The 23380-nt window shown below is 39.6% G+C and overlaps 1 protein-coding gene and 1 long non-coding RNA gene across 10 annotated transcripts in view; one reads left to right on the top strand and one right to left on the bottom strand.

Annotated features, from left to right (window-relative positions):
* Positions 1-23380, top strand: part of Hectd1 (HECT domain E3 ubiquitin protein ligase 1) — an 86606-nt gene that overhangs the window by 31038 nt on the left and 32188 nt on the right. For 7 of the 9 annotated variants that reach the window (NM_001419839.1, NM_001419840.1, NM_001419838.1 and 4 more), the window contains exons 9-19: positions 2011-2125; positions 2772-2946; positions 5881-6019; positions 6149-6319; positions 9168-9390; positions 9993-10256; positions 10367-10443; positions 13212-13346; positions 14749-14895; positions 16346-16440; positions 18104-18209. In NM_001419839.1, the coding sequence (NP_001406768.1) occupies positions 2011-2125; positions 2772-2946; positions 5881-6019; positions 6149-6319; positions 9168-9390; positions 9993-10256; positions 10367-10443; positions 13212-13346; positions 14749-14895; positions 16346-16440; positions 18104-18209 (1647 nt within the window). The remainder of the gene's footprint in view (positions 1-2010; positions 2126-2771; positions 2947-5880; positions 6020-6148; positions 6320-9167; positions 9391-9992; positions 10257-10366; positions 10444-13211; positions 13347-14748; positions 14896-16345; positions 16441-18103; positions 18210-23380) is intronic. The other 2 variants (XM_063262104.1, XM_039113180.2) reach the window with 1 other exon arrangement.
* LOC134479181 (uncharacterized) lies at positions 1378-22765 on the bottom strand. The gene is made up of 2 exons (XR_010052234.1): positions 21955-22765; positions 1378-2536 (listed from the first exon to the last, which is right to left on the bottom strand). It is a non-coding gene; the product is annotated as an uncharacterized LOC134479181 (long non-coding RNA).

The raw sequence follows: 23380 nt of genomic DNA, 5'->3' as shown, positions 1-23380 counted from the left end.
GTAAAATCCAGATTTAAAAAGAATTATTATCTTTAGTCACTTATTGTGTGTGTGTATTTGTGCGTGTGTCTGTTTGCATGTGTATGCCATGGCATGCACGGTCAGATAACAACTTGCAGGAGTCAGTTCTCTACTCGCCGTCTCAGTCTCAGGGATTGAACTCAGGTCACTGGGTTTGGTGGCAAGCACCTTCACCCCTTGAGCTATCTTAACAGCCCCGGGCTATTAAAGTATTAGTTTAACAACTACATGGTCAGAAATTAGAATGGTAAAAAATTTCATTCTGATAAGTGTACACTTCCATGCTGCCTACATCTGTTCCTCCCATTTCCACTATAACTGGTTTTAATTAGTTTTTAAAAAATAGATTCAGTGTTTCTTAAGCAAAAATATCTTCCACTTTTGACATTCCTCTCTATACTTTGAGAAATTGAAATTCATAAGCTGGAGGTATGGCTCAGCAGTTAGAGCACTGACTCCTTTTCTGGAGGAGCCAGGTTCAATTCCTAATACCCATACTGCTCACAACATCTGTCACCGTGATACCAGGGCATCTGATAGTCTCTTAGAGCATCCCCCACACACACATTATACACACATACACATACAGACAGGACACCCAGTGTGTAAAGTAGTAATAGGAGATTAAAAACCTTAAAGGTTAAGTCAGCATGTTCCTGTTAGATGTGTGATGTGGGACTTGAGTCTGTTTATTTGGAATGATTTGGCAGAATAAAAGGTTAATCTACTCTTTTTTTTTTTTTTTTCTTTTTTTCGGAGCTGGGGACCAAACCCAGGGCCTTGTGCTTGCTAGGCAAGCACTCTACCACTGAGCTAAATCCCCAGCCCCGGTTAATCTACTCTTAAGTCAGGTGCAACTGGATTCAAATTTCAGCCCATGTTCAAAAAAATGACTGAGTTTGTCTTGATGTCTTGTCTGTGCAGTGGTTGCATTACTGCCAGAACTGGGAGAACTAGAAAAAATACAATGCATGTGGATCCCTCCGGGAGCCAGCACATCACAGGTGCTGGACTGGTAGCCTTTGTTACTGTCTTGCCATCTTAGACCATGATACAGTTTGATAATGATCTTTGGGTAGCTTTCTTTCTAACTAGAGAAAGGCAGTCTTTTCACATTCAGAGGCTAGCAATTTGAACGGGCTGGTTTTTAGAGCGAGACCTTTGATGGTATTTAAGTAATAGTCCATAAACAAAGTTGGTCTTTATTTTAGAGAGAATTCTCTCCCTGCCCTCCCATTCTGGGGATCATACCTAGCGTAGAACATTTGGGGTCTACTCTGTTTCAGCTGTTTTTAAATTGTATCAGTTCCATCATTATAAAAATGTTTGAGCCATTATGATTCAATAGACTCACCGTGAGGTTATAAAACGTTTAATAGGAAAAAGGAAAGAGACAAAAGAGACAAGTGTCGATGCATTTTTGGTCAAAGGATTGCTAAGTGATGCTGTATAGAACATGCTGAAGCCGATTGCCTGTCATAGCCAACACCATGTTTTAAAGTAAAAACTGGCTGGAGTTTGAAGAAATGAGAGAGTCAGATTTGAGTATATCTTAATTTAGGGATGGTAAATCACCAAGTGCAATTATGTATAATTCTGTGAGATACGAACATCTGCTTTTAAGGTACTAGGTCCAGGGTGAGGCTTGTAATCGTATCTGCCTTTTTGATTCTGAGAAGCCTTTTTAAAGATTTTTTTAAAATTTATCTTTTTCCTTTTAGTTTTGATGTGTCTGTGTTTGTGTGCTTCAGTGTTTGCATGTGTACACTTGTGTTCAGGAGCTGTGTAGGTCAGAAGGAGGAATAGGATACCCTGCAACTAGAATTACAGGTGGTTGTGAGCCACTAGGTGATTGTGGGAGTCTCGCCCAGGTCCTCTGAGAGCAGTAAGCGCTCTTAACTGCTCAGCCGTCTTCCCAGCTGGTAGAAATCTTTAAATTGTAGAGTTATAAGAAATGCTGTTCTTAAATGAAATACTTTTCTTTATAAGACTCTGTTACGGCATGGTGCAAATCCGGATCTCAGAGATGAAGATGGGAAAACACCATTGGATAAAGCTCGAGAAAGAGGCCACAGTGAAGTAGTAGCAATTCTCCAGTCGCCAGGTGAGCCGTGTGCTCTGTCCTTTCAGGACGTCTCCACAGACATCCTGACATTGCATGAGTTATCTCTCTACATCTATAGTGTGCGTGCATGTGTGTGTGTGTGTGTGTGTGTGTGTGTGTGTGTGTGTGTGTGTGTGTGAGAGGAGAGAGAGAGAGAGAGAGAGAGAGAGAGAGAGAGAGCGCACGCAATGGAGAAATCTTCAACATCTTACTTAGAATGTGTGTGGGTCTGTGCATGTGAATGCTGTACAGGCCAGAAACCAGATCCCTGGAGTTGAAGGTCCAGGCCGTAGTGAGCTGCCTGCTGTGGGTCTGCGAACAGTAACCATGTCTTCTGGAAGAGAAATGCTTTTAAACGCTGCATCTTCTCTCTGTCCCCTTTTCTATGTTTTTGAGACTGGATGTATAAATCTAGAATGAAAAAAAATGTAAATTTAAGGGGTTGTCATATAACAGATAATTAGAAATTGTGTCAATAAAATGATTTGAATATTTAAGTTTTCAGAGTGGGTAGGGCTTTTTTGTTGTGCTCAAAATTGGATTTGGTTCTCTAGGTAATTTAATTGGAAGTGAATGTTTAATAACACTTTTTTCTCTTGAAGGAAACTGTATTTCAAAAAGCATTCTTTAAAATAATATTTTGTAGGTGATTGGATGTGTCCAGTTAATAAAGGGGATGATAAAAAAAAGAAAGATACAAACAAAGATGAAGAAGAGTGTAATGAGCCCAAAGGAGACCCGGAAATGGCACCAGTATACTTGAAGAGGCTGTTGCCTGTGTTTGCACAAACATTTCAGCACACTATGTTGCCTTCAATAAGGTAGCTCTTCGTACCACACTTAAATAATGCTGACATATGATTACACCCCACTTTCCACAGGATCTGGGATTTGTTTTAATGTCTGAAAAAGCTTACTATAAATTAGGTTGGAAGTGGGAACATCATCTTTTCTTCTGCTTTACTTTCTTTTATATTTTGAAATGGGCTCTTACTATGTAGCCCTGACTGACCTGAAGCTCACTGTGTAGACCAGGCTCACTTTGACTTCACAGAGATCTGTCTGCCTGTCTCTTACCTCCAAGAACTGGCCTTAAAAAGCTGTGTACCACCACACCTGGCTTCTGGTTTAAGACAAAATGTTTGGGGGTTGGGGATTTAGCTCAGCGGTAGAGCGCTTGCCTAGCGAGCGCAAGGCCCTGGGTTCGGTCCCCAGCTCCGAAAAAAAAAAGAAAAAAAAAAAAGAGAGAAAATGTTTGAAGGTTAATACTCTTGACAGCTAGTGTCTCCAGATAACCATGTGTCATGTCTGTGCTTAGGTCAGGGTTGTATCACCCAGAACCATCATTGACAGTTCCCTGAGTAATATTCCATTGTGTATATGCACACATTTTCTCTATCATTCACCAGTTGATGGACATCTGCACTGCTTCCATTTCTTGTTACCATAAGTAGAACAGCAATCCAGCAAATCACTCGAGAGTATGACACAGAGTTCTTGGGACTGCCCCGGTATGGTACAGGTGGATCATATGAAGCTCCATTTCTAGCTTTTTGAGGAATCACCACACTGATTTCCACAGCGGTTATACGAAGTTTCATTCCTACCAACACGGAATAATTGTTTCCCTTTTCACATATCCACATAAACATTTCTTTTTCTATCCTTTGAGAACAATCCCATGCTCCAACTTTTAATCGAGTTAATTCTTTATGTTTCTTTCCTTTGTGTATTCTAGATACTAACCCTGTCAGATATATACCTAGCCAAGCACTGACTGGCTCATCAGTAAAATGATGTTGTCCTTCGATGTGCAGAAGCTTTTTAGCTTCATAGTGTCCCAGGCTAGCCTCAGATTTGCAGTCCTCGTGCCTTTAACTGTATACTAGAGCTTTGGGTATGAGCCAACACACATGGCTTTCTGGCCTATTAGAGTCAGTGTGCAAGTGTGGAGGCTGTGCTCACATGCGTTCAGTCTGTATAAAAGTGTTCAAGTGAATAAGTCTCTTCTTTGTGTATTAAAGGAAAGAGATCTGTTTTCCCCAAATGATGGTATTTTTAATGTAATAGGAAAATATTTTTAGGAGAATATAACTTATAGAGCAGTGTTAATTAGGAAGTTTATATGCATGTATAAAAATAGACTGATAGAGATAAGTGAATTTAGATGGATTTGTTATCTCTGTTTTCTCAGACATCCTTTGTAAAACAGATAACCAACGTACTTCATGTGGGTTTTTTTTTTTTGTATGGTTTAAAGAGTTGTTATATTTCAAATATGAGACAAAAAGAATTCCTGCCTCATAATGGGTCCAAGTGTGTGTGTGTGTGTGTGTGTGTGTGTGTGTGTGTGTGTGTGTGTGTGAGAGAGAGAGACACAGAGCTAGAGAGCCAGAGACCTATTCTTATACTGTTCTTAATTATATAAATCATTATCTAAAATTACTATAATCAGTAATTCTTCAAAACTGTAACCATCTTTGATTAATCCCAATAAAATTGTCTGACCTTTGTCTACTCACCTTTTTTTTTTTTTGTAATTAAGTTTGTAATAATTTAGATTTCATTATGGAAAATGGAATGTTAATTCAACTAGACAGAATTAGAATGACCAGGGATTAACTCTGTTAATGCACTTGTTCCTAGTGCTTCAAAAATTAGAGAGAGAGAGAGAGAGAAAGAGAGAGAGAGAGAGAGAGAGAGAGAGAGAGAGAGAGAGAGAGAGAAATGCTGTGAATGCCTGCACTCTGGAGGCAGAGGCAGGTGGGTCTCTGACTTCGAGACCAGCGTGTTCTATAGATAGAGTTTCAGGGCAGCCAGGACTACTTAGAGAAACCCTGTCTTGAAAAACCAAAAAAGAAACCAACCAAAACAAACAAACAAACAAACAAACAAACAAACAAAAGCAAGGGGTGGTGGTAGTCACGGTGCAGGGAGCGGCAATGAGGGAGCCACTCTGGGGGTCAGGAGCATAATGCCACTCCAGCCGTCTGTGGTCACCTCAAGGGTAACAGTACTGTAGCTTGGCGCCTAGAGTATTGTTAGGTCCTCAGGATAGAATTGTTAAATGCGTTGCAGTGAGCCGTACAGTAATTTTTTTTGTAATTTCATGTATTTTACAAGAACATGCCACTTATGAAATGGAAATTGATTGTGTGGCTCTCGTGCCCACTGTGTTCCCAGTGACAGCAATGAGGGACAGGTGTCAACAGAGTATTTGTAATCAGTGACAGCAATGAGGGACAGGTGTCAACAGAGTATTTGTAATCAGTGACAGCAATGAGGGACAGGTGTCAACAGAGTATTTGTAATTTGTATCTTGTTTATTTGAGAAATAGCTAAAGCGAGTGTGGAGTTCTCAAATTGCCAAAGAGCAAAAGTAATTAAAAAATTATTTGATTAGAGCTTTGTATTTTGAGAGGAAATTTTAGGTTTGTTACAATTTATACCAGTTCTCTTTGCTTTTTTACCCGTTTTCTAAAATTAACATGCTGTTTCAGTACCCAGGCTGGTTAATGGTATATAAAATAGCATTTGACAAGATTATTAAGGACAATTAGTTTTAATAGAAAATAAGCCAACTGAAAAGTAAACACAAACTGTTGTCACAGCATGGAATTAAGTTTTTGGTGTTCTTAAGTGTATCCATTTTATTAGTACTTACAAAATTGTTGGAAAAAAGTTTTCACTAATGCATAGCTGATTATCTAATTTGTGCTTTTCTGTTCCATAAAATTCTCTTTTCCCTTCTTAAGGAAAGCCAGTCTTGCTTTAATTCGAAAAATGATTCACTTTTGCTCTGAAGCACTGTTAAAAGAAGTCTGTGATTCTGACGCTGGTCACAATTTGCCCACAGCACTAGTGGAAATCACTGCGACTGTCCTTGACCAAGAGGTTGGTTTCTCATCTTCCTTTGGGGAGTCGTCAGAATGACACACTGCGCTGCTCAGATGGCAGCTCCCTGCGCAGGGCGCCGCTCCCTTGACTTCCTTGCTCTCATGTGCTCCTCTTTTTCCTCCCCAGGATGATGATGATGGCCACTTACTAGCTTTGCAGATCATAAGGGACTTAGTAGATAAAGGTGGTGATATTTTTTTGGATCAGCTCGCCAGACTTGGTGTAATTAGCAAAGTGTCAGCTTTGGCAGGTCCTTCTTCTGATGATGAGAATGAAGAGGAATCAAAACCAGAAAAGGTGAATGGTCCTAATTGTTATATTGAGAACAGGGCTTGTTTTAAAGAAATGTATATTTAAGCTAGGATGGTTTTTGACAAAATAATTGCAATATAAAGTAGCACTACATATGTATCTTTTTGGTAAATTTTTCTTTAAAAATTTTGTTATAATTTTAAATGTAGAACAAGGTTCCAAATGTAGTTAAAGAATGTAAAAATTCTTGTCATATCCAGTAGTTGCTAACATTTTGTCCCATTTGCTTTATCATTTTATAGGTACTTATGTGTGTGTTAATTTTTTTGGAGACAAGATCTCATATAGCCTCCAATTCTCTTTTGTTGAGGGTGAACCTGAACTGTGTACTGAAGTTACAGGCACAAGCCACCACAACCAGCCTGTGTATGCACATTTAAAAAATGCTAGTGAGCAAACTATACACAGCATAGAACTCTATCAACACTGCCCAGCCCATTGCCTAGTAGTAGGAATGACGTGTGGAGTGGGATCCCCAGCACTGCTACAAATCATTATCTACGACTAATATTTAATAGAAAGACAGTTTGCTCTTGTCTGTATAGCAGTGTCTGCTGCCCCCACTGTGTTTCTGACCTGGAATTCAGGCATGCACACTGATGACAAAATGACATCAGGACCTTGGTTAGGATTGTTAGAGTCTTGAGTGAAAGACTTGTAGATGAGGGCGAGGGTACAGAACTCGGGCTTAGCATGTATAAGGCCCTGGCTGAGTTCAGTCCACAGCACCCCAAAGGAAGGAAAGAGAAAAAAGAAAGGCACCTCAGGGATTAGATATGGTACTTTTTATGATTACAAACTAGAATTAATGCACTTCAAATTCTCTGTCAACTATAATCCATATTTTGCAATTTTAAAAAATGTTAATACTGTATTTTTACAATAACTTTCTACTAAATGTTAGGAATAAATTTCACTGGCCGTTGATAGAGATGAAGAAATTGTGCTTTATTTTATCTTGGATAGTTGTATAAGCTAAGTAATGAGGAGGAGCCGCATTTAAGAACTCAAGGTGGTGTTAGCGCCCGCAGATGCTCGGCCGCTGACCTGCGTCCTCAGCCCTGAGTTCTCTCCTCCCTGTCTGTGGGTCAGGACTGAACTCAGGTTCTCAGGCTCTTACCCAGTTGCCCATCTCAGTCCTTGGTTTCTTCACAGAGCATCTCAAAATGTAACTGAGAAGGATTTGAACTTCCTGTGTAATGTAGGCTGTTGTTACACTTAGGATCTTCCTGCTTCTGTATCGTAAGGGTGGGATTATGGGCACATGTCATACCTGACAATATTATTGATTTTACTTTTTAATATTTATTTGTCTATTTATTTATGGTGTGCTGTTTTGAATGTGGACACTAATGTGTGGTGGTCAGAGGACAACTTTCAGAAGTTGGTTCTCTCTTGTCACCCACCATGTGGGTTCCAGGAGCTCAGGTTGTCCGACTTAGCAACAAGAATCTTTGCCTGCTGAACCATTTCACTAGCTCTGTTCTCATTCTTTAAATGTCAGTAAGGAGTGTGCCTCCTAGGCTAGAGTAAAAAGTGCTTACAATTTTATTTCAGTTCTTAAAAAGCATTTTCTAAGCCAGGAATTTAAGGTCATCTTTAGATACAAGATGCCTTTGAGGTACATGAGACCCCTTGTCAGAAATAGTATATTTGATTTACCTGACTAGGAACTGAGACTTGGAGTTGACTTTCATTCATTTATTTATTTTTCACACTTATGTATCCATCCATCTATCCATCCATCCATCCATCCATCCATCCATCCATCCATTCACTTTGCATCCCAGTCAGTGTCCCCTTCTTCCAGATCCTCTCATCACAGTTTCTCCCCGCATTCCACTCCTCCATTTCTCCTCGGAGAGGGTAGAAGCTCCCCTGCATAATCACCCCCTGGCACATCAGGTCTCTGCAGGGCTAAGTGCATCCTTTCCCACTGAGGCAGACGAGGCAGCCCAGTGAGGGGAATGGGATCTACAGGCAGGCAACAGCTTTAGGGACAACTTCTGCTCTAGCTGTTGGGGACCTACATGAAGACCAAGCTGTACATCTGTAACATTTGTGCAGGGCCTAGGACCAGCCTGTGTATGCTCTGAGAGCCCCCAAGAGTTTCATTTTTTTTTTTTAAATGTATAACTGACACCTAATCACATATGGTTGGATACAGCATGATAAAATGATTAGTATATGCAATGTATGATAATCAAATCAGTGTGATTAGCATTTTTACTTCAAACACTGGATGTCTGTATATATTGAGATCCTTCAGACTCCTAATTCTAAAAAATGACTGTAGACTATGGTCACCCTTCTGTGCTGTAGAAAATTAGAACTTTCTGTATGTTGTATTACCCAACTTGATTGTGTTCCCAGTCCCTCTTTTCCTTTCTGTCCTTTGGAGGACCCTTCTCTTCCCAAAATTCTCTTCTGTCCTTTCTCTTCCCAAATACTACTTTAACTTTCACAGGAGTGGGAGCACATGACATTCACGTTTTTCTGTGTCACATTTATTTCACTTAACACACTTTGTCTTCTCGTGTTATCCATGGTGTTGTAGTTATGCTATTTTATTCTGTTTATTTTAATAGCTGAGTAATAGACCAGTGTGTACAATCTGGATGTGATATAATTTACAGTTATTATCTTAAGATATTATTTAAGAATTAGTTAATAGGTAATTAGTTTATTATAATATATGTATTGAACTACAGCAACTAATATGTTTTAGATGTTTTAATTATAAGCCTGGTTCATATTCATGTTTTTTAAATGCTTATGAATATTTGAAATGAAATTATTTCACATATTTCATGGAATCATTCTACATATTTAGGAAGACGAACCACAGGAAGACGCTAAAGAATTGCAGCAAGGCAAGCCGTACCATTGGAGAGACTGGTCAGTAATCAGAGGACGGGACTGCTTATATATCTGGAGTGATGCTGCAGCTTTGGAGTTGTCTAATGGCAGTAATGGATGGTTCAGATTTATCTTGGATGGAAAACTTGCCACCATGTATTCAAGTGGTAGTCCTGAAGGTGGATCGGATAGTTCAGGTAATACTTTAATTAAAGTATTTTATTAGCTTATACAGTTTGGTTTTATGGCTCCTAGTTTGGTCACTGTTGTTGGGATTTTTTTTTTATTATTATTTTTTAATAGAGAAAATCACTGTACTGTAGTAGGGCATGGTGATGTATGTCTGTAATCCCAGCATTTGGGATTTGGAAGCAAGATGATTAGGCGTTCAGTATCGTCCTCAGCTACATAGTGAGTTAGAGGACAGCCTGGACCATCTAAAGCCCTGTTTCAAAAAAAAAAAAAAAGATGTATTAAGAAAATACCTCACAAATTCCTTTTTACATGTCAAGGAACAACACTAGCTTCTTTTAATCTCATCATTTCTTTTGTTATGAAATGGTTAACTACAAGGGTATATAGATATCTCATATCTTTTCTCAGAAGTGTCATTTGTAGTTAACAAAAACAAAAAAACCAAAACCAAACCAAAACAAAAGGTGTCTGTAGAGTTCCTTTAAGCCTGCACCTGTATAGGTTAAAAAGTCAGACGGTGCTGAAGAGTGCTGGTATATTAATAGCCGTATATTTGAAACGGTAGATTTTTTTTTCTTTTAAAGCAAGTATTTTGTCTTTTTAGAAAGCAGAAGTGAATTCTTAGAGAAGTTACAAAGAGCCCGTGGCCAAGTAAAGCCATCTACTTCAAGTCAACCTATCCTGTCAGCACCGGGGCCCACTAAACTTACCGTAGGGAACTGGTCATTAACATGTTTGAAAGAAGGAGAAATTGCTATTCATAACTCAGATGGTCAGCAAGCTACAATACTAAAGGAAGATTTGCCTGGCTTTGTATTTGAATCTAATAGAGGAACTAAGCATTCGTTTACTGCAGAAACATCTCTGGGTAAGTGTGTGGCTGTGCTAGTTCTACAGGTAAGAATAAGCACATACAGTGTAGTATAATAAAATGTATTCTGAGAAATGGTCTTTGACTTTGCTCTCCTCTCCTCTCAGGTTCAGAGTTTGTGACTGGCTGGACTGGCAAAAGAGGCAGGAAATTAAAATCCAAATTGGAAAAAACAAAGCAAAAGGTACATCTGTCTGTACAGTTTTCTCTCTGTTCTGTGTTCGTTGTAACTTCAGTAACAGCTGATGAGCATTGGGAAGATTAGCACAACTTCAGCTTCCCAAAGAGAGCATTTTTAGTTGTACCTTTTCTCTGGGTTAATTTTACACAGTATCATGCTTAGTATGTTTACACCAACATTAGAACCCATGAAAATTGGAATTAATGAGATAGGATTAATGTTTCACTCCATCCGTATCCTCCTTCCTTTTCTCATTCCTGAAGATAAGTCCTGGAGTTTTGTGCAGTGTTAGGAAAGCATTCTATTACTGAGCTGTGTACTAGCTCTTGATTGGTTTACCTTTTCCTTTTTTGTGACAAAGGCTTATGGTGTATCATACAGACTTGAGCTCTTGGCAGTTTTTGGGCTTCAGGCCTTCTGGTTGCTGGGATTACAGACGTCAGCCACAATTTTGTGATTTGAAATTGACAAGTCAATAACCAGTGGGCTATTGGCATGTTTCAAAATATATTTATTTTAGGCATGAGTGATTTTAACCTTTATTTATAACATTGTTTTACATAGTATAATCTAGGCCTTGCTATCTTTTAATATAGAAAGCTATACCAAACTAAAATCGAAACGTATTATTAAGTACTTTCAAGGAATGATTCAAGTCTGGTGTGTTGGTGTGTGCTAATGATCCCAGCCCTCAGCAGGCAGAGACAGGTGGATCTCTGTGACTTTGAGGCCAGCGTGGTTTACAGAACTAGTTTCAGGACAGCCAGACAGCCAGACAGCCAGAGCTACACAGAGAAGCCCTGGTTCAAAGTGGGGAGGGGGAGCGTACGTTATTTGTGGGGGGTGTGTGTGTGTGTGTGTGTGTGTGTGTGTGTGTGTGTGTGTGTCCACCACCTGTATGTGGATGCTGCTCATGGAGGCCAGAAGAGGGCATCAGATCCTTTGGAGCCATCCATTGTGAGTACTGGGTACCAGATTCAGGTCCTTTGCAAGCATGTGTACTCTTAATCTCTGAACTATATTTCTAGCCCCTTTAGTGCTTAAAGGATATTTTGTTTTCTTTTGTATTAGAGTTATAATTAAAATCAAATTAAACTATATTTACAATTGTTAATTATACAAATAGTTGTTTCTTTAATGTAATTTACATAATTTGTAAAATTATTCAATAGTGTAACACTTGTGAGTAGTGTCATGCACTAAAGTTTACCATCTTTGTATGGGTTGTTCTCTTATGCACTTTGACTTTTACTTCAATGATAAATTACTAATACTCAATAGTCAGATCATCCCTTCTTATGGTTAAAAACGGTAACTTCTTTTTTTTTTTAATTTATTTAATACTTAATAATAATTCTTTGGTTTCCAGGCAAACATCCCCCTCCCCCCTCCCCTTCCTTATGGGTGTTCCCCTCCCAACCCTCCCCCCATTGCCGCCCTCCCCCCAACAGTCTAGTTCACTGGGGGTTCAGTCTTAGCAGGACCCAGGGCTTCCCCTTCCACTGGTGCTCTTACTAGGATATTCATTGCTACCTATGGGGTCAGAGTCCAGGGTCAGTCCATGTATAGTCTTTAGGTAGTGGCTTAGTCCCTGGAAGCTCTGGTTGCTTGGCGTTGTTATACCTATGGGGTCTCAAGCCCCTTCAAGCTCTTCCAGTTCTTTCTCTGATTCCTTCAACGGGGGTCCTATTCTCAGTTCAGTGGTTTGCTGCTGGCATACGCCTCTGTGTTTGCTGTATTCTGGCTGTGTCTCTCAGGAGCGATCTACATCCGGCTCCTGTCGGTCTGCACTTCTTTGCTTCATCCATCTTGTCTAATTGGGTGGCTGTATATGTATGGGCCACATGTGGGGCAGGCTCTGAATGGGTGTTCCTTCAGTCTCTGTTTTAATCTTTGCCTCTCCCTTCCCTGCCAAGGGTATTCTTTTTCCTCATTTAAAGAAGGAGTGAAGCATTCACATTTTGATCATCCGTCTTGAGTTTCGTTTGTTCTAGGGATCTAGGGTAATTCAAGCATTTGGGCTAATAGCCACTTATCAGTGAGTGCATACCATGTATGTCTTTCTGTGATTCGGTTAGCTCACTCAGGATGATGTTTTCCAGTTCCAACCATTTGCCTACGAATTTCATAAAGAACAGTAACTTCTTAAGTATGTGATATGTGAGTAAGATTTAGAAACTTGTTATATTCCAGAGTAATAAAAACGGTAAGCATTCATTGTTAGAATTAATTATAAGTGGTTTGATTTTCCTTTTAGGGGAGGGTTGGTATTAATCTGTATTTCTAATTAGTTAACTGAACTTTTACTTTTTTTTTTTTTTCCTTTTTTTCAGAGCTGGGGACCGAACCCAGGGCCTTGCACTTGCTAGGCAAGCGCTCTACCACTGAGCTAAATCCCCAACTCCTACTTTTACTTTTTTTAAAAGAAAGGACACTGTAGGACATTCTAAAAAGTTATTTTAGCAAACATTGAACATCTATTAGAGAATTTTTCCAGCAATGAGAACATTTGTGTGGGAATAACAACAGTGTGGAAGTTGACATAGGACAAAATGGCTCTTTTTTGTATGTCTATGGGGGTGAGGAATGATTTCGTGTGTTCATGTTAAGCAGACTACTGAGCTACGTACCTCAGCCTCAGTCTCCTTTCCTAACCTCTGTGAACAAGTGCCTGGGGGGAGGGCCGAGAGCCGAGGGAAAAGAATGAGCTCAAAAGTCGGTTAAGCTGTTAATTGTAGTGAGATTCATAATTACTTTGCTTATTTTGATAGGTACGAACTATGGCCCGAGATTTGTATGATGACCACTTTAAAGCTGTGGAAAGCATGCCTCGTGGAGTGGTGGTAACACTCAGAAATATAGCAACTCAGTTGGAGTCATCTTGGGAACTTCATACGAATAGACAAGTATGTCAAGCTCTTTTGTTTTCAGATTTTTAAAAAAATGTGTTTGTATGTTTGTATGTCTGTGCGCCACATATGTGTTTGGTACCCACAGTGGCCAGAAGGCATCAGTCAAAACCCCTAGATCTGCTTTTACAGATAATTGTTTTTGTGAACCCCCATGTGGGTGCTGGGAACTGAACCTGGATGTTCTGCGAGAGCGATTAACCACCGAGGCTCTCCAGCCCCTACTCTTTATATTCGGGGGCAAGGTTTTGCTATGTAGCCGTCTAGCCAGGCTGGTTTCAAACTTGAGGAGGTCCTCTGGCCAAAGGCTCCCACATGCAGAGATTCCTGGTGTGCACCTCCATGTCTTACGTATTGGTCTAGAACTCATCATTCTCTTACCTCATCCTCCCAAGTGCTTGGGTTTCTAGGCTTGTATGCTTTAGTCTCAGTCTCTGGATTTTGAGATGAACAATGAATTTTAGTTTGTGTTATGTCCTCTTCTTGCCCTGCTCCTTCCCATATAACTTTTATGTTCTGAGTGGTAACAACCAGGAAGTTATGCTCCACAAACAGATCTTTCTTACACCTAGTTCTGTGTGGTTTTATGAGGCAAGGACAGTTTTTATGTTTATGCTTTTTAAAGCTACTTTTATGTTATGTGTGAGTGTCTGCCTTCTGTATGTACATTCCAGCAGAGGTCAGAAGTGGCCATAGGATTCCCTGGGGTGGAGTCATGGATGGTTGTGGGCCACCATGTACATGCTGGGAAGTGAACCAGGTTCTCTGCAGGAACAATAGGTGCTCTTAACCAGAGCTATCTCTCTAGACCCCAGTTTTTATGTTTTAAAAAAGGGAACTTTGGTGGTACATGGCAGTTATATGAAGATCGAATATTACTTTTGTTGAATTGGTTTGATTGCTCGTAGCATGCTTGTTTGTTCTCACATTTTCTGGGAGTGCTTTGTGGTATTACAGTAAGCCAGGCTAATGGACGTGCTATGCAGTACAGCAGGACTGAGGAGAGGTGTGACTTACTGTAACCTAGTAGTAGGGCTAGAGAGAGCCCAGAAGTTAAAGCTCAGATTGCTGTTGTAGACGACCTTGGTTGCTAGCATACAAGTTGGGTGGCCCACAACCATCTGTAACTTCAGCTCTGCGGGCATTTGATGCCCTGGGTCTCTACAGGCCCCAGCGTACAGTGTAACCCCTACTGCCTACATAACTAAAATATTCTAAAAAACCCTCTAAAATATTTACCACATGCTTTTTACAAACAAATGTTGCTGGCCTGTGCAGAATAATTCGCTTTACTAGTAAGAGCTTCTAATCTAGTGTTATATTATCCCATCTTCATGGCGGCATTATTCTCTTCTAGAGGACTGTGTAGTTTTACGTTGTTTATCTCTCTGTCTTCCAGTGCATCGAAGGTGAAAACACATGGCGAGACTTAATGAAGACAGCATTAGAAAACCTGATTGTGCTTCTGAAGGATGAGAGCACGATCTCCCCATATGAGATGTGCAGCAGTGGCTTAGTCCAAGCCCTGCTCACTGTATTGAACAGTGTAAGTGTAGTTAGCACTGCAAAGCAAAAGCGTTGGTGGCCGAACCTTCGGTACATTGATTAAGTATTGATGTTCAAGAAATATTTTAACACTACGTAAATGTTAATATTCTAATTACTTTGCTTTAAGTTACATCATTACATTAAGCCAATGGAATGAAATAATTGAACTTACTTGATTTTAAGTTTTTCAGCTTTAGTGAGGGGTTTGTTGAAAAAACACTATTCTAAGACTAAACATTTAGTGCTCTAATTTCCTCAGAGGCTACCTAAAATAGAGTACCTTAGTAATTAAATCATATGCATGAAATTACTTTGTAAAACAGTGTTAGAAAGCATAATGTGACCATTTATTAATAATCATTTTTCTTACACTTGATCTACTGTATCTGTTTTTATAAAAATATCTTCCCTTATTTCACTAAAGAAAAGCTTTCTTATGTCAGTTCCGCTTGTCATTTTAATTCCTTTTTTTAACTTGAAATTTTAAAATTGTTTTATGTGTGGGTGTGTGCGTGCATGTATGACACATGCATGCAGTGTCCATGCAGTCCACAAGAGGGCATCGGATCCCCTGGAAACTGGAGTTAGAGGCAGAGATGAGCAGAGATGTTGGTGCTGGGAATAGCATCTAAGGTCTCTGAAAGAGCAGCCATGCTCTAACTGCCAAGCCCTGTCTCCAGTTCCTTTACCACAATTCTTTCTCTTTTCTGTTTTTTCTGGGGGAGTGGCTTTTTGAGACAGAGTTTCTCTGTGAATCACTGGCTGTCCTGAAACTCACACTGTAGACCAAGCTGGCCTCAACCTGAGAGATCCACTTGCCTCTGCCTCCAAAATGCTAGGATTAATGGCTTGTACCACCACCCCACACTCGCCCCCGCCAGGATCTCACTTTAATTTTTAATTCTTTTTTTTTTTTCTTTTTTCTTTTTTTCTGAGCTGGGGACCGAACCCAGGGCCTTGAGCTTGCTAGGCAAGTGCTCTACCACTGAGCTAAATCCCCAACCCCTTAATTTTTAATTCGTATGTTTGTATTTGTTGATAAAGTTTGAATTTTCTTAAAATCTTTAACTTCAATGGGTCTCAAGTTCATAGTTTACCTTTTATATTATTTCTATTTATTGAAATTATAGTAATAATTGATATCATTTATTAATACCTGTTAAGCCTGGCATTTAATTGATTCTCATTCAGTCAGTGGGCCTTTGGAAATGCTCCTATGAGAGCGTTGTTAGCATCAGGGAAGAGAAGCGCCTGCATGTCAGTCAGTCACTGCCCACTGAACTCACAGGAGGCTTTGTTTCTCTTTTTAATTTAAAACTGAATGAGTAATTAGTTTACTGAAATTGTCTTCATAATTTTATAATATTCATGTGTTTATAAACTTCTAATAATTTACAGTAAAATCTATAAATATATTTTTATTTGATCTACTTTTTGTTTTTCTTTAGAGTATAGATTTGGATATGAAGCAAGATTGCAGTCAACTGGTAGAAAGAATAAATGTCTTCAAAACAGCCTTCAGTGAAAGTGAAGATGATGAAAGGTAAACGGCAGAGAAAGGGAATGCGCATCCATCAGGGATGCTCGTCACATGCTTGTCCATGCTCATCACATGCTTGTCCATGCTCGTCACATGCTTGTTCATGCTTGTCACATGCTCGTCACATGCTTGTCACATGCTTGTTCATGCTTGTCACAAGCTTTTCATATGCAAGGCTTTGATTTAATACCTACAGCCAAAACCAAAAATGAATCCCAAATTTCTTTTACTTTGTTACTTGTAGTGTTCATATACTTGATATGCTTTAAATAAGTCTGTGTTTATACACACATGGGGAGTTATTTTATTCAATGAAAGTCACTTAATAAATCAGTCTAGTAGGAGAAAGTAAAACCTGTCAGTCAGGGCCTCAGCTGATCACTTGGGGTTCATAGCTGTTTAAGATGCAGTCAAGCTATTTAATGTTTTCTGGCAGCCTGGACTACATAGTTAAGCATTTGTTTCACAATTACAAAAAGCTGGGTGTCACACACACCTGTATTCCTATGCCTGAGGAGATGACAGCAGGAGTTCAAGACCAACCTGAGCTAAATAAAGAATTCCTGTTATATTATCTTTAAAAAAGAAGATAAAGAAAATTTGGGCATTGGCTGAATGTTGGACATTAAGTGGTAATCGTTACTTCTTTAGCTGTGACAGGGATACTTTATCCTGTTGCATGGACATACAGTTAAAATACCTTTGGAAGAAATGCCACGCTATCATTTCTTCAAAATAAATGAAATGAGTTCTTCTAGGAGTCTCAAAAAAAAGTAGATTGGCCATTAGTAGCAGATTATTTAAGCTGTGTTTTTGGTTGATGATGGTACATTGCACCATTTTTCCTACTTTGAATGTGGTAGAATTTCTTCTACAGTAAGTGACATTTCACTGAGTGTGCATGATATCTTTGGGGACATCAATTAATTTAAATATTTCTATATTAAGCCAGGTATTTTGGCAACATATATGTAATGCTCGCCCTGAGTGGCTTACCAGGGCTACAGAGCAACCCTGTCACCACACATCCCCAAAGGGGAAAAAAATGAAGGAAAAAAACTTACTAAATATAACATATTATAGCTGTCTAAATATAAAAATATACATATACTTAGTATATAACTGACATTTTTATTATAGAAGTTAAATATTTTAGTCTTAAGTTTTACTTTTTCTTTTTGAGGGTCTGTTTGTGGTTATGTGTAAACACAGGTACTACCCTCAAAGGCCAGAGGAGGGCATGAGATCCCCTAGAGCTGGTGTTGCAGGTGGTTAGGAGCCCCCTGGTAGGGTGCTGGGAACTAAACCCAGGCCCTCTGTGAGAGCAGCAAATACTTTTAGCTATTAAGCCATTCCTCTAGACCAAATATTTTAATCTTAAATGAAGGAAATTTGAGTTAGAAGAGTATCTTGGACCACTCAGAAATTGCTAAGTGTATGTGATTTGAGTTCAGTCCCAGAAATTCACATGGTGAAAGGAGAAACCACTCCTGCAAGTTGTTGTCTGACTTCTTTATTGGTCACACAAAAAATAAAGGTAAGGAAGGGAGGTGTCTAATGCACCCTGTGTTTTCACTCCTAAAGAAAGCAGGTTATATGAAGTTGGTGACTGAGAGTTGTATGTGAATATTTACATGAATTACTAAAAGCACTTTTATCTTTATAGTAGACCAGCAGTTGCATTAATTCGAAAGTTAATAGCTGTACTAGAATCAATTGAGCGACTACCTCTCCATTTGTATGATACACCAGGATCCACATATAACCTCCAGGTAAATATAAAAAACATAGCTGTTATAATCAAGTGCATGTAGGAACAATGGTATGCTTTTGCTTTTATTTAAAAAAAAACTTTCCATATTGGATTAAGAAAAATTTCACCTTAATCTTTAAGATTCTAGTTTAAATGCCACTTGATATTTTAAGAAAGATTTATTTATATGTGTGAATGTCTTGCCTTTATTTAAATGTACCACATGTATGCAGTACCAGAGGAGGCTAGAAGATGACACTGAGTTTCCTGGAACTAGGACCGTGGATGGTTATGAGCTGCCGTGTGGGTGCTGGGAACTGGAACTAGAACACATGCTCTTAGCTATTGAACCATCTCTCTAGCCCATTTGATTTTTTAAGTTGACCTTTTAAATGACTCTTATATGTGTTATTTCAAATCTGTTTTGTATATTATGTGATATAATTATATTATATTTAATAACCATTATAAGTAAGTTATATTTTATAGACTAAGTATTTTTTAAGTTGGAAAATCAAGTTAAAAGATTCAAAATTGTAAATCAAGTTTGGTCTTAGTTCAGTTGCACTGTTATAAGAAAAAAATAGATATGATAGAGTTTTGGAGCCTGGGTGTTTATATGTAAGAGCATCGGCAGATTTGGCGTCTAATTTATGACTTCCTCTAACCATGAGTTCGCACGCTAAAGAGAAAAGAACAAGCTCTAGTAGGTTTTTATCTTTTTTTGGTTCATTCTCTTTGAGATAAGGTTTCTCACTCTATGGTCCTGGCTAGCATGGAGCTCAAAGAGATCATTTGCCTCTTTGCCTCTCTCATGCTGGGTATTCGCCATGAGTCACCATGTTCACCCTCCTTTCTAATTTCTTTTTTTTTTTCTTTTTTCTTTTTTTCGGAGCTGGGGACCGAACCCAGGGCCTTCCGCTTGCTAGGCAAGCGCTCTACCACTGAGCTAAATCCCCAACCCCTCTAATTTCTAATTAATTTCTGAGGGCTGTACCCGCTGGACTTAATCGTCTTCGAGAGTTCTGTTTAGACATTTAGACCATAGTCTCCATCAGGCCCTTACTGTGTTGAGATACAGAAAAAGAACAGGTGAAAGTATTTTGAACATGGAGGTTTTGGGTTTTGCTTTTGAGACTGAGTCTCATGTTGTCAAACTCACTCTGTAGTTGAGAATGACCTTGAACTCTCCCAACCCTGTGTGTTCAAATGAAGTTTTTTCATTTGTTTTCAGTTTCTCTGTGTAGCCCTGGCTGCCTTGGAGCTCACTTTGTAGGCAAGGCTGGCCTTGAAACTCAGAGATCCACCTACCCCTACCTTCAAGTGCTGGGATTAGATACATGCCACCACCACTGTCTAGCTTCCAATTAAACTCTTAAAAACATTGTATTAGGTTTTTTTTTTTACTTTATAAATTAATTCATTTTACTTTGACCAAATGCTTCCTCTTCCCTTCCCCTTACAGCTCCTCCTGGCCCCTTCCTTGCATCTCCCTGGTTCCATGTCATATGTGTAGATCTTGATATAAAGCCTAGTGCAAATAGGGTTTACCTGCATGCATGTGCTTATAGAGCTGTCCACTATAACGTGGGCACACTACCAGCGGCCCTGTCCCTGAGGGAAAACTGACAGTTCCCAGTAGCTGTTGACAGTCTGTTTCCTAGCCAGGAGTGGGCCTTGTGAGCTCCTGCTGCAGTGCTGAGTCAGTACTAGCCTTCCTAGTCAGTCCTGGTCAATTGACGTGATCTTGTGCTTGCATCATTATGGAGGCAACCACAGTTGACAGTTCAGGAGTATAACTGCCTGCCGTGTCCAGAAGCAACCTTTACTAGTTCTTCTTGACCTATGGCTTTTACACTCTTTTTTCACCTCTGCTCCTCAGTGTTTACCGAACCTTGGCTGGGAGTGCTAATAGATGTCTCATTTGGGGACCTTAATCATTTGTGGTTCTTTGTATTAACCTCTGACCACTGCAAAATAAGTTTCTTTGATGAAGGGTGAGAGCTGGATGGAGCCTCCTGAGTGCTTTGAACTCTTTTTTTCTTTTGGAGCTGAGGACCGAACCCAGGGCCTTGCGCTTGCTAGGCAAGTGCTCTACCGCTGAGCTAAATCCCCAACCCCAATCATGTGGTTTTATGTCCTGGTTTTAGACATATAGCTAGAGATATGATATATCCCAATCATTCATTCCATTTTTTTCTTTTTTTTTCTTTTTTTTTCTTTCATTTTTTTTTTTTTTTTTTGCTAATAGTCAAGCTCTAGATGTAACAAAACAAAACAGAAACTCCAAAGCAACAACAAAACCACATTTACTGCTGATGTCCCAGCCACGGTCTCTGTCACATACTCTATTTAGTATTGCCTAGAAGTCTTTTAACTTACTCTGTATAGAATAGTTACAGTGTATAGAATAGTTTCTTTTAAATTTAACATTTAATAATCAGCTAGTGCTTTATTTTGCCAAACAGTGCCTACTCAATGCCAGTGAAGTTTTTGTAACCACCAAATTTAAGTTGTTACATAGTGAGATCCTATTTCAAAAAGCAAACCAACCAAACAAAACTCACCTAAGTTTGGAAAGCCACTGACTCCAGCGATACAGAGCTTACCCACCCAGGACTCTGTGATCACAAACACCCTGAAAAGCTATGGAGGGCTACTCTGTGTTTCAGTTAGACCATGTGTAGGAAACAAAGACATTGATCTTGTGGTTTTTGCCTTTATCCTTGATGCGTGACCTGGAGGATAGTCTCAAAGACTAGAAATTGACTGCCTCAAATCTAAGTAGGATTGCTAATGTCCTCACAAATTTTTTTTTTTGTGTATAAGTATTATGTCTGCATCTCTGTGTACGACATATATGTCTGATGCCTGTAGAAGCCAGAGGAGGGCATTGGACATTGGATCCCCTGAAACTGAAGATACAGTTGTAAGCTGCATGTAGATGCCGGAAAACAAATCCTGGTCTTTTGGAAGAGCAGAAAGTGGTTTTTTTTTTTTTTTTCTTTTCTTTTCTTTTTTCGGAGCTGGGGACCGAACCCAGGGCCTTGCGCTTGCTAGGCAAGTGCTCTATCACTGAGCTAAATCCCCAACCCCAGAAAGTGGTTTTAAAGACTGGGCCCTCTCTTCAGCTGCCCAGTGCCTTTTATTTTATACTTATTCACTGTTTTTGTTTGTTGGTTTGTTTGGCTTTTGAGACAGGGTTTCACACAACCCAGGCTAGCCTTGAACTCCTTAATGTAGGTAAGGATGACCTTGAACTCTCAGTCTTCCTTCCTACACCTCCCAGGTATTGGGATGACAATTGTGAGCCACCATGTTGGGTGTCTGTGGTGCTGGTTGAACCCAGGACAGGCAGTCTGCTGGCTGAACTACATCCCCGGCCTTATGTACATTTTCATTTCAGAGATTTGGGTAAAGCCCAAAGAAGCAAGGTCAGAGTGTACCAAATGCCTAGGTAAATATTAGCAGTGTTTCTGTAAGAATTAAGATTATGCAGAAATAAAGCTTACTGAAATCAGTTATGTGCTAAAATGTATCAGATGAAAAATTATCTTGCATTTTTAAGTTTATTCGAGTCCAGTATCTTAGTTTCATTTCTATTGCTGTGGTAAGATACACTAATCAAAAGCAAATTAGGGGAGAAAGGGGTTAAATGACTATAATTCCAGATTATAGTTGCCTTAGGGTTTCCATTGCTGTAAACAGACACCATGATCAAGGTAACTCTCATAAAGGACAGCATTTAATTAAGGCTGGCTTACAGGTTCAGAGGTTCAGTCCATTAGGATCAAGGCAGGAAGCAAGGCGGACATGGTGATGGAGAAGGAGCTGAGAGATCTACATCTTGATCCAACTGCAGCCAGAAGAGGACTGTTTCCCAGGCAGCTAGGAAGAGGGTCTCCAAGCACACTCCCACTGTCACACATTTCCTCCAACAAAGTCACACCTACTCCATCAAGGCCACACCTCCTAATAGTGCCATACTCTGGGCTAAATACATTCAAACCTCCACAACAGTCCGCCATTGTGGGAAGTCACAGAAGCAGGAGCTTGAGACGTCACGTCAGTCAGGAGCAGAGATAATGTGCCCGTGCTGCCTGATGGCTCATTCAGGTAGCTTTCTTCACTCTCGGAAATGATGCAGCCCACATAGCAGCTATGTCTGCTACATCAATTAAGACAAGTCTACCGGACAAACTGATCTAGACTTCTCAGTGGAGGCTCTCCTCTCATGTGATTCTAAGTTCTAGAATGTAATGTAAGCTAGCTGACAGTTGAAAGTAACTTTTTGGGCTTGAGAGATGTCAGGTAAAGGCATTTGCAACCAAGCCTGAGGACCTGAGTTCAATCCCCAGGACCGACATGATAAAGAGAGAACTGATTTCCATAGATTGTTTTCTGACTCCATATTTCCCACTCCACTCCAGCTAAATAAATAAAGTATAATAGAATATTTAAAAAGAAAACAATCAAATACCTGACTTTTACAGCCAGTCAGTGCTGCTGCCATGCTTGATCCCCAGAACTAACATGGTGAAGGGAAAGGCCAACTCCTATGGAGTGTTCATTGGTTTCTACACACACACACACACACACACACACACACACACACACACACACACACACACACAAGCAAATAGATGGACACATTTATGAAAAGTTCATCATAAATGTTATGGCTTCAAAGGAGTAAGTATCATGATTAGATACTTAAACTTAACTAATTTATAACATAAGATATATATTTCTGTGGAAGCATTTCATTTATTAATTTTGTGTTTTGGGGTGGGGTGAGGTGGGGTCTCACTATGGCTGTTCTGGACTCAGTATGCAAATGAGGCTGCCTCAAACTCACAGGTACCTGCTTCTGCTTCTGCTTCCCAGGCGCTAGGATTAAAGGCATGTGCCACCACTCCTGGCTTGTCTGAGAAAGTACTTTAGAATTTTACTTAAAGTTTGGAAATTGTAGCAAGTTAACTTGTTTCATTATAATCAATGTCAGTCATCAACCTTTTTACAAGCCATGTAGAAACATTTATTGATTCAATTTCTTATGTCCTTTCTTCTTTCTTCTTTTTTTGAGGCCAGGTTTTACAGGTCACCCAGGCTACCCTCAAAGTGGCAATTGTCCTGCCTCATTCTCCCCACTGTTGGTATTGCAGACATGCCGCCACACTGGGTTTTACC

Source organism: Rattus norvegicus, chromosome 6 (genome assembly GCF_036323735.1).
Source record: "Rattus norvegicus strain BN/NHsdMcwi chromosome 6, GRCr8, whole genome shotgun sequence".
In the NCBI taxonomy this organism is placed as follows: Eukaryota; Metazoa; Chordata; class Mammalia; order Rodentia; family Muridae; genus Rattus; species Rattus norvegicus.
Note: the sequence above shows the minus strand (reverse complement) of the source record. Positions and strands in the feature narration are given on the sequence as shown.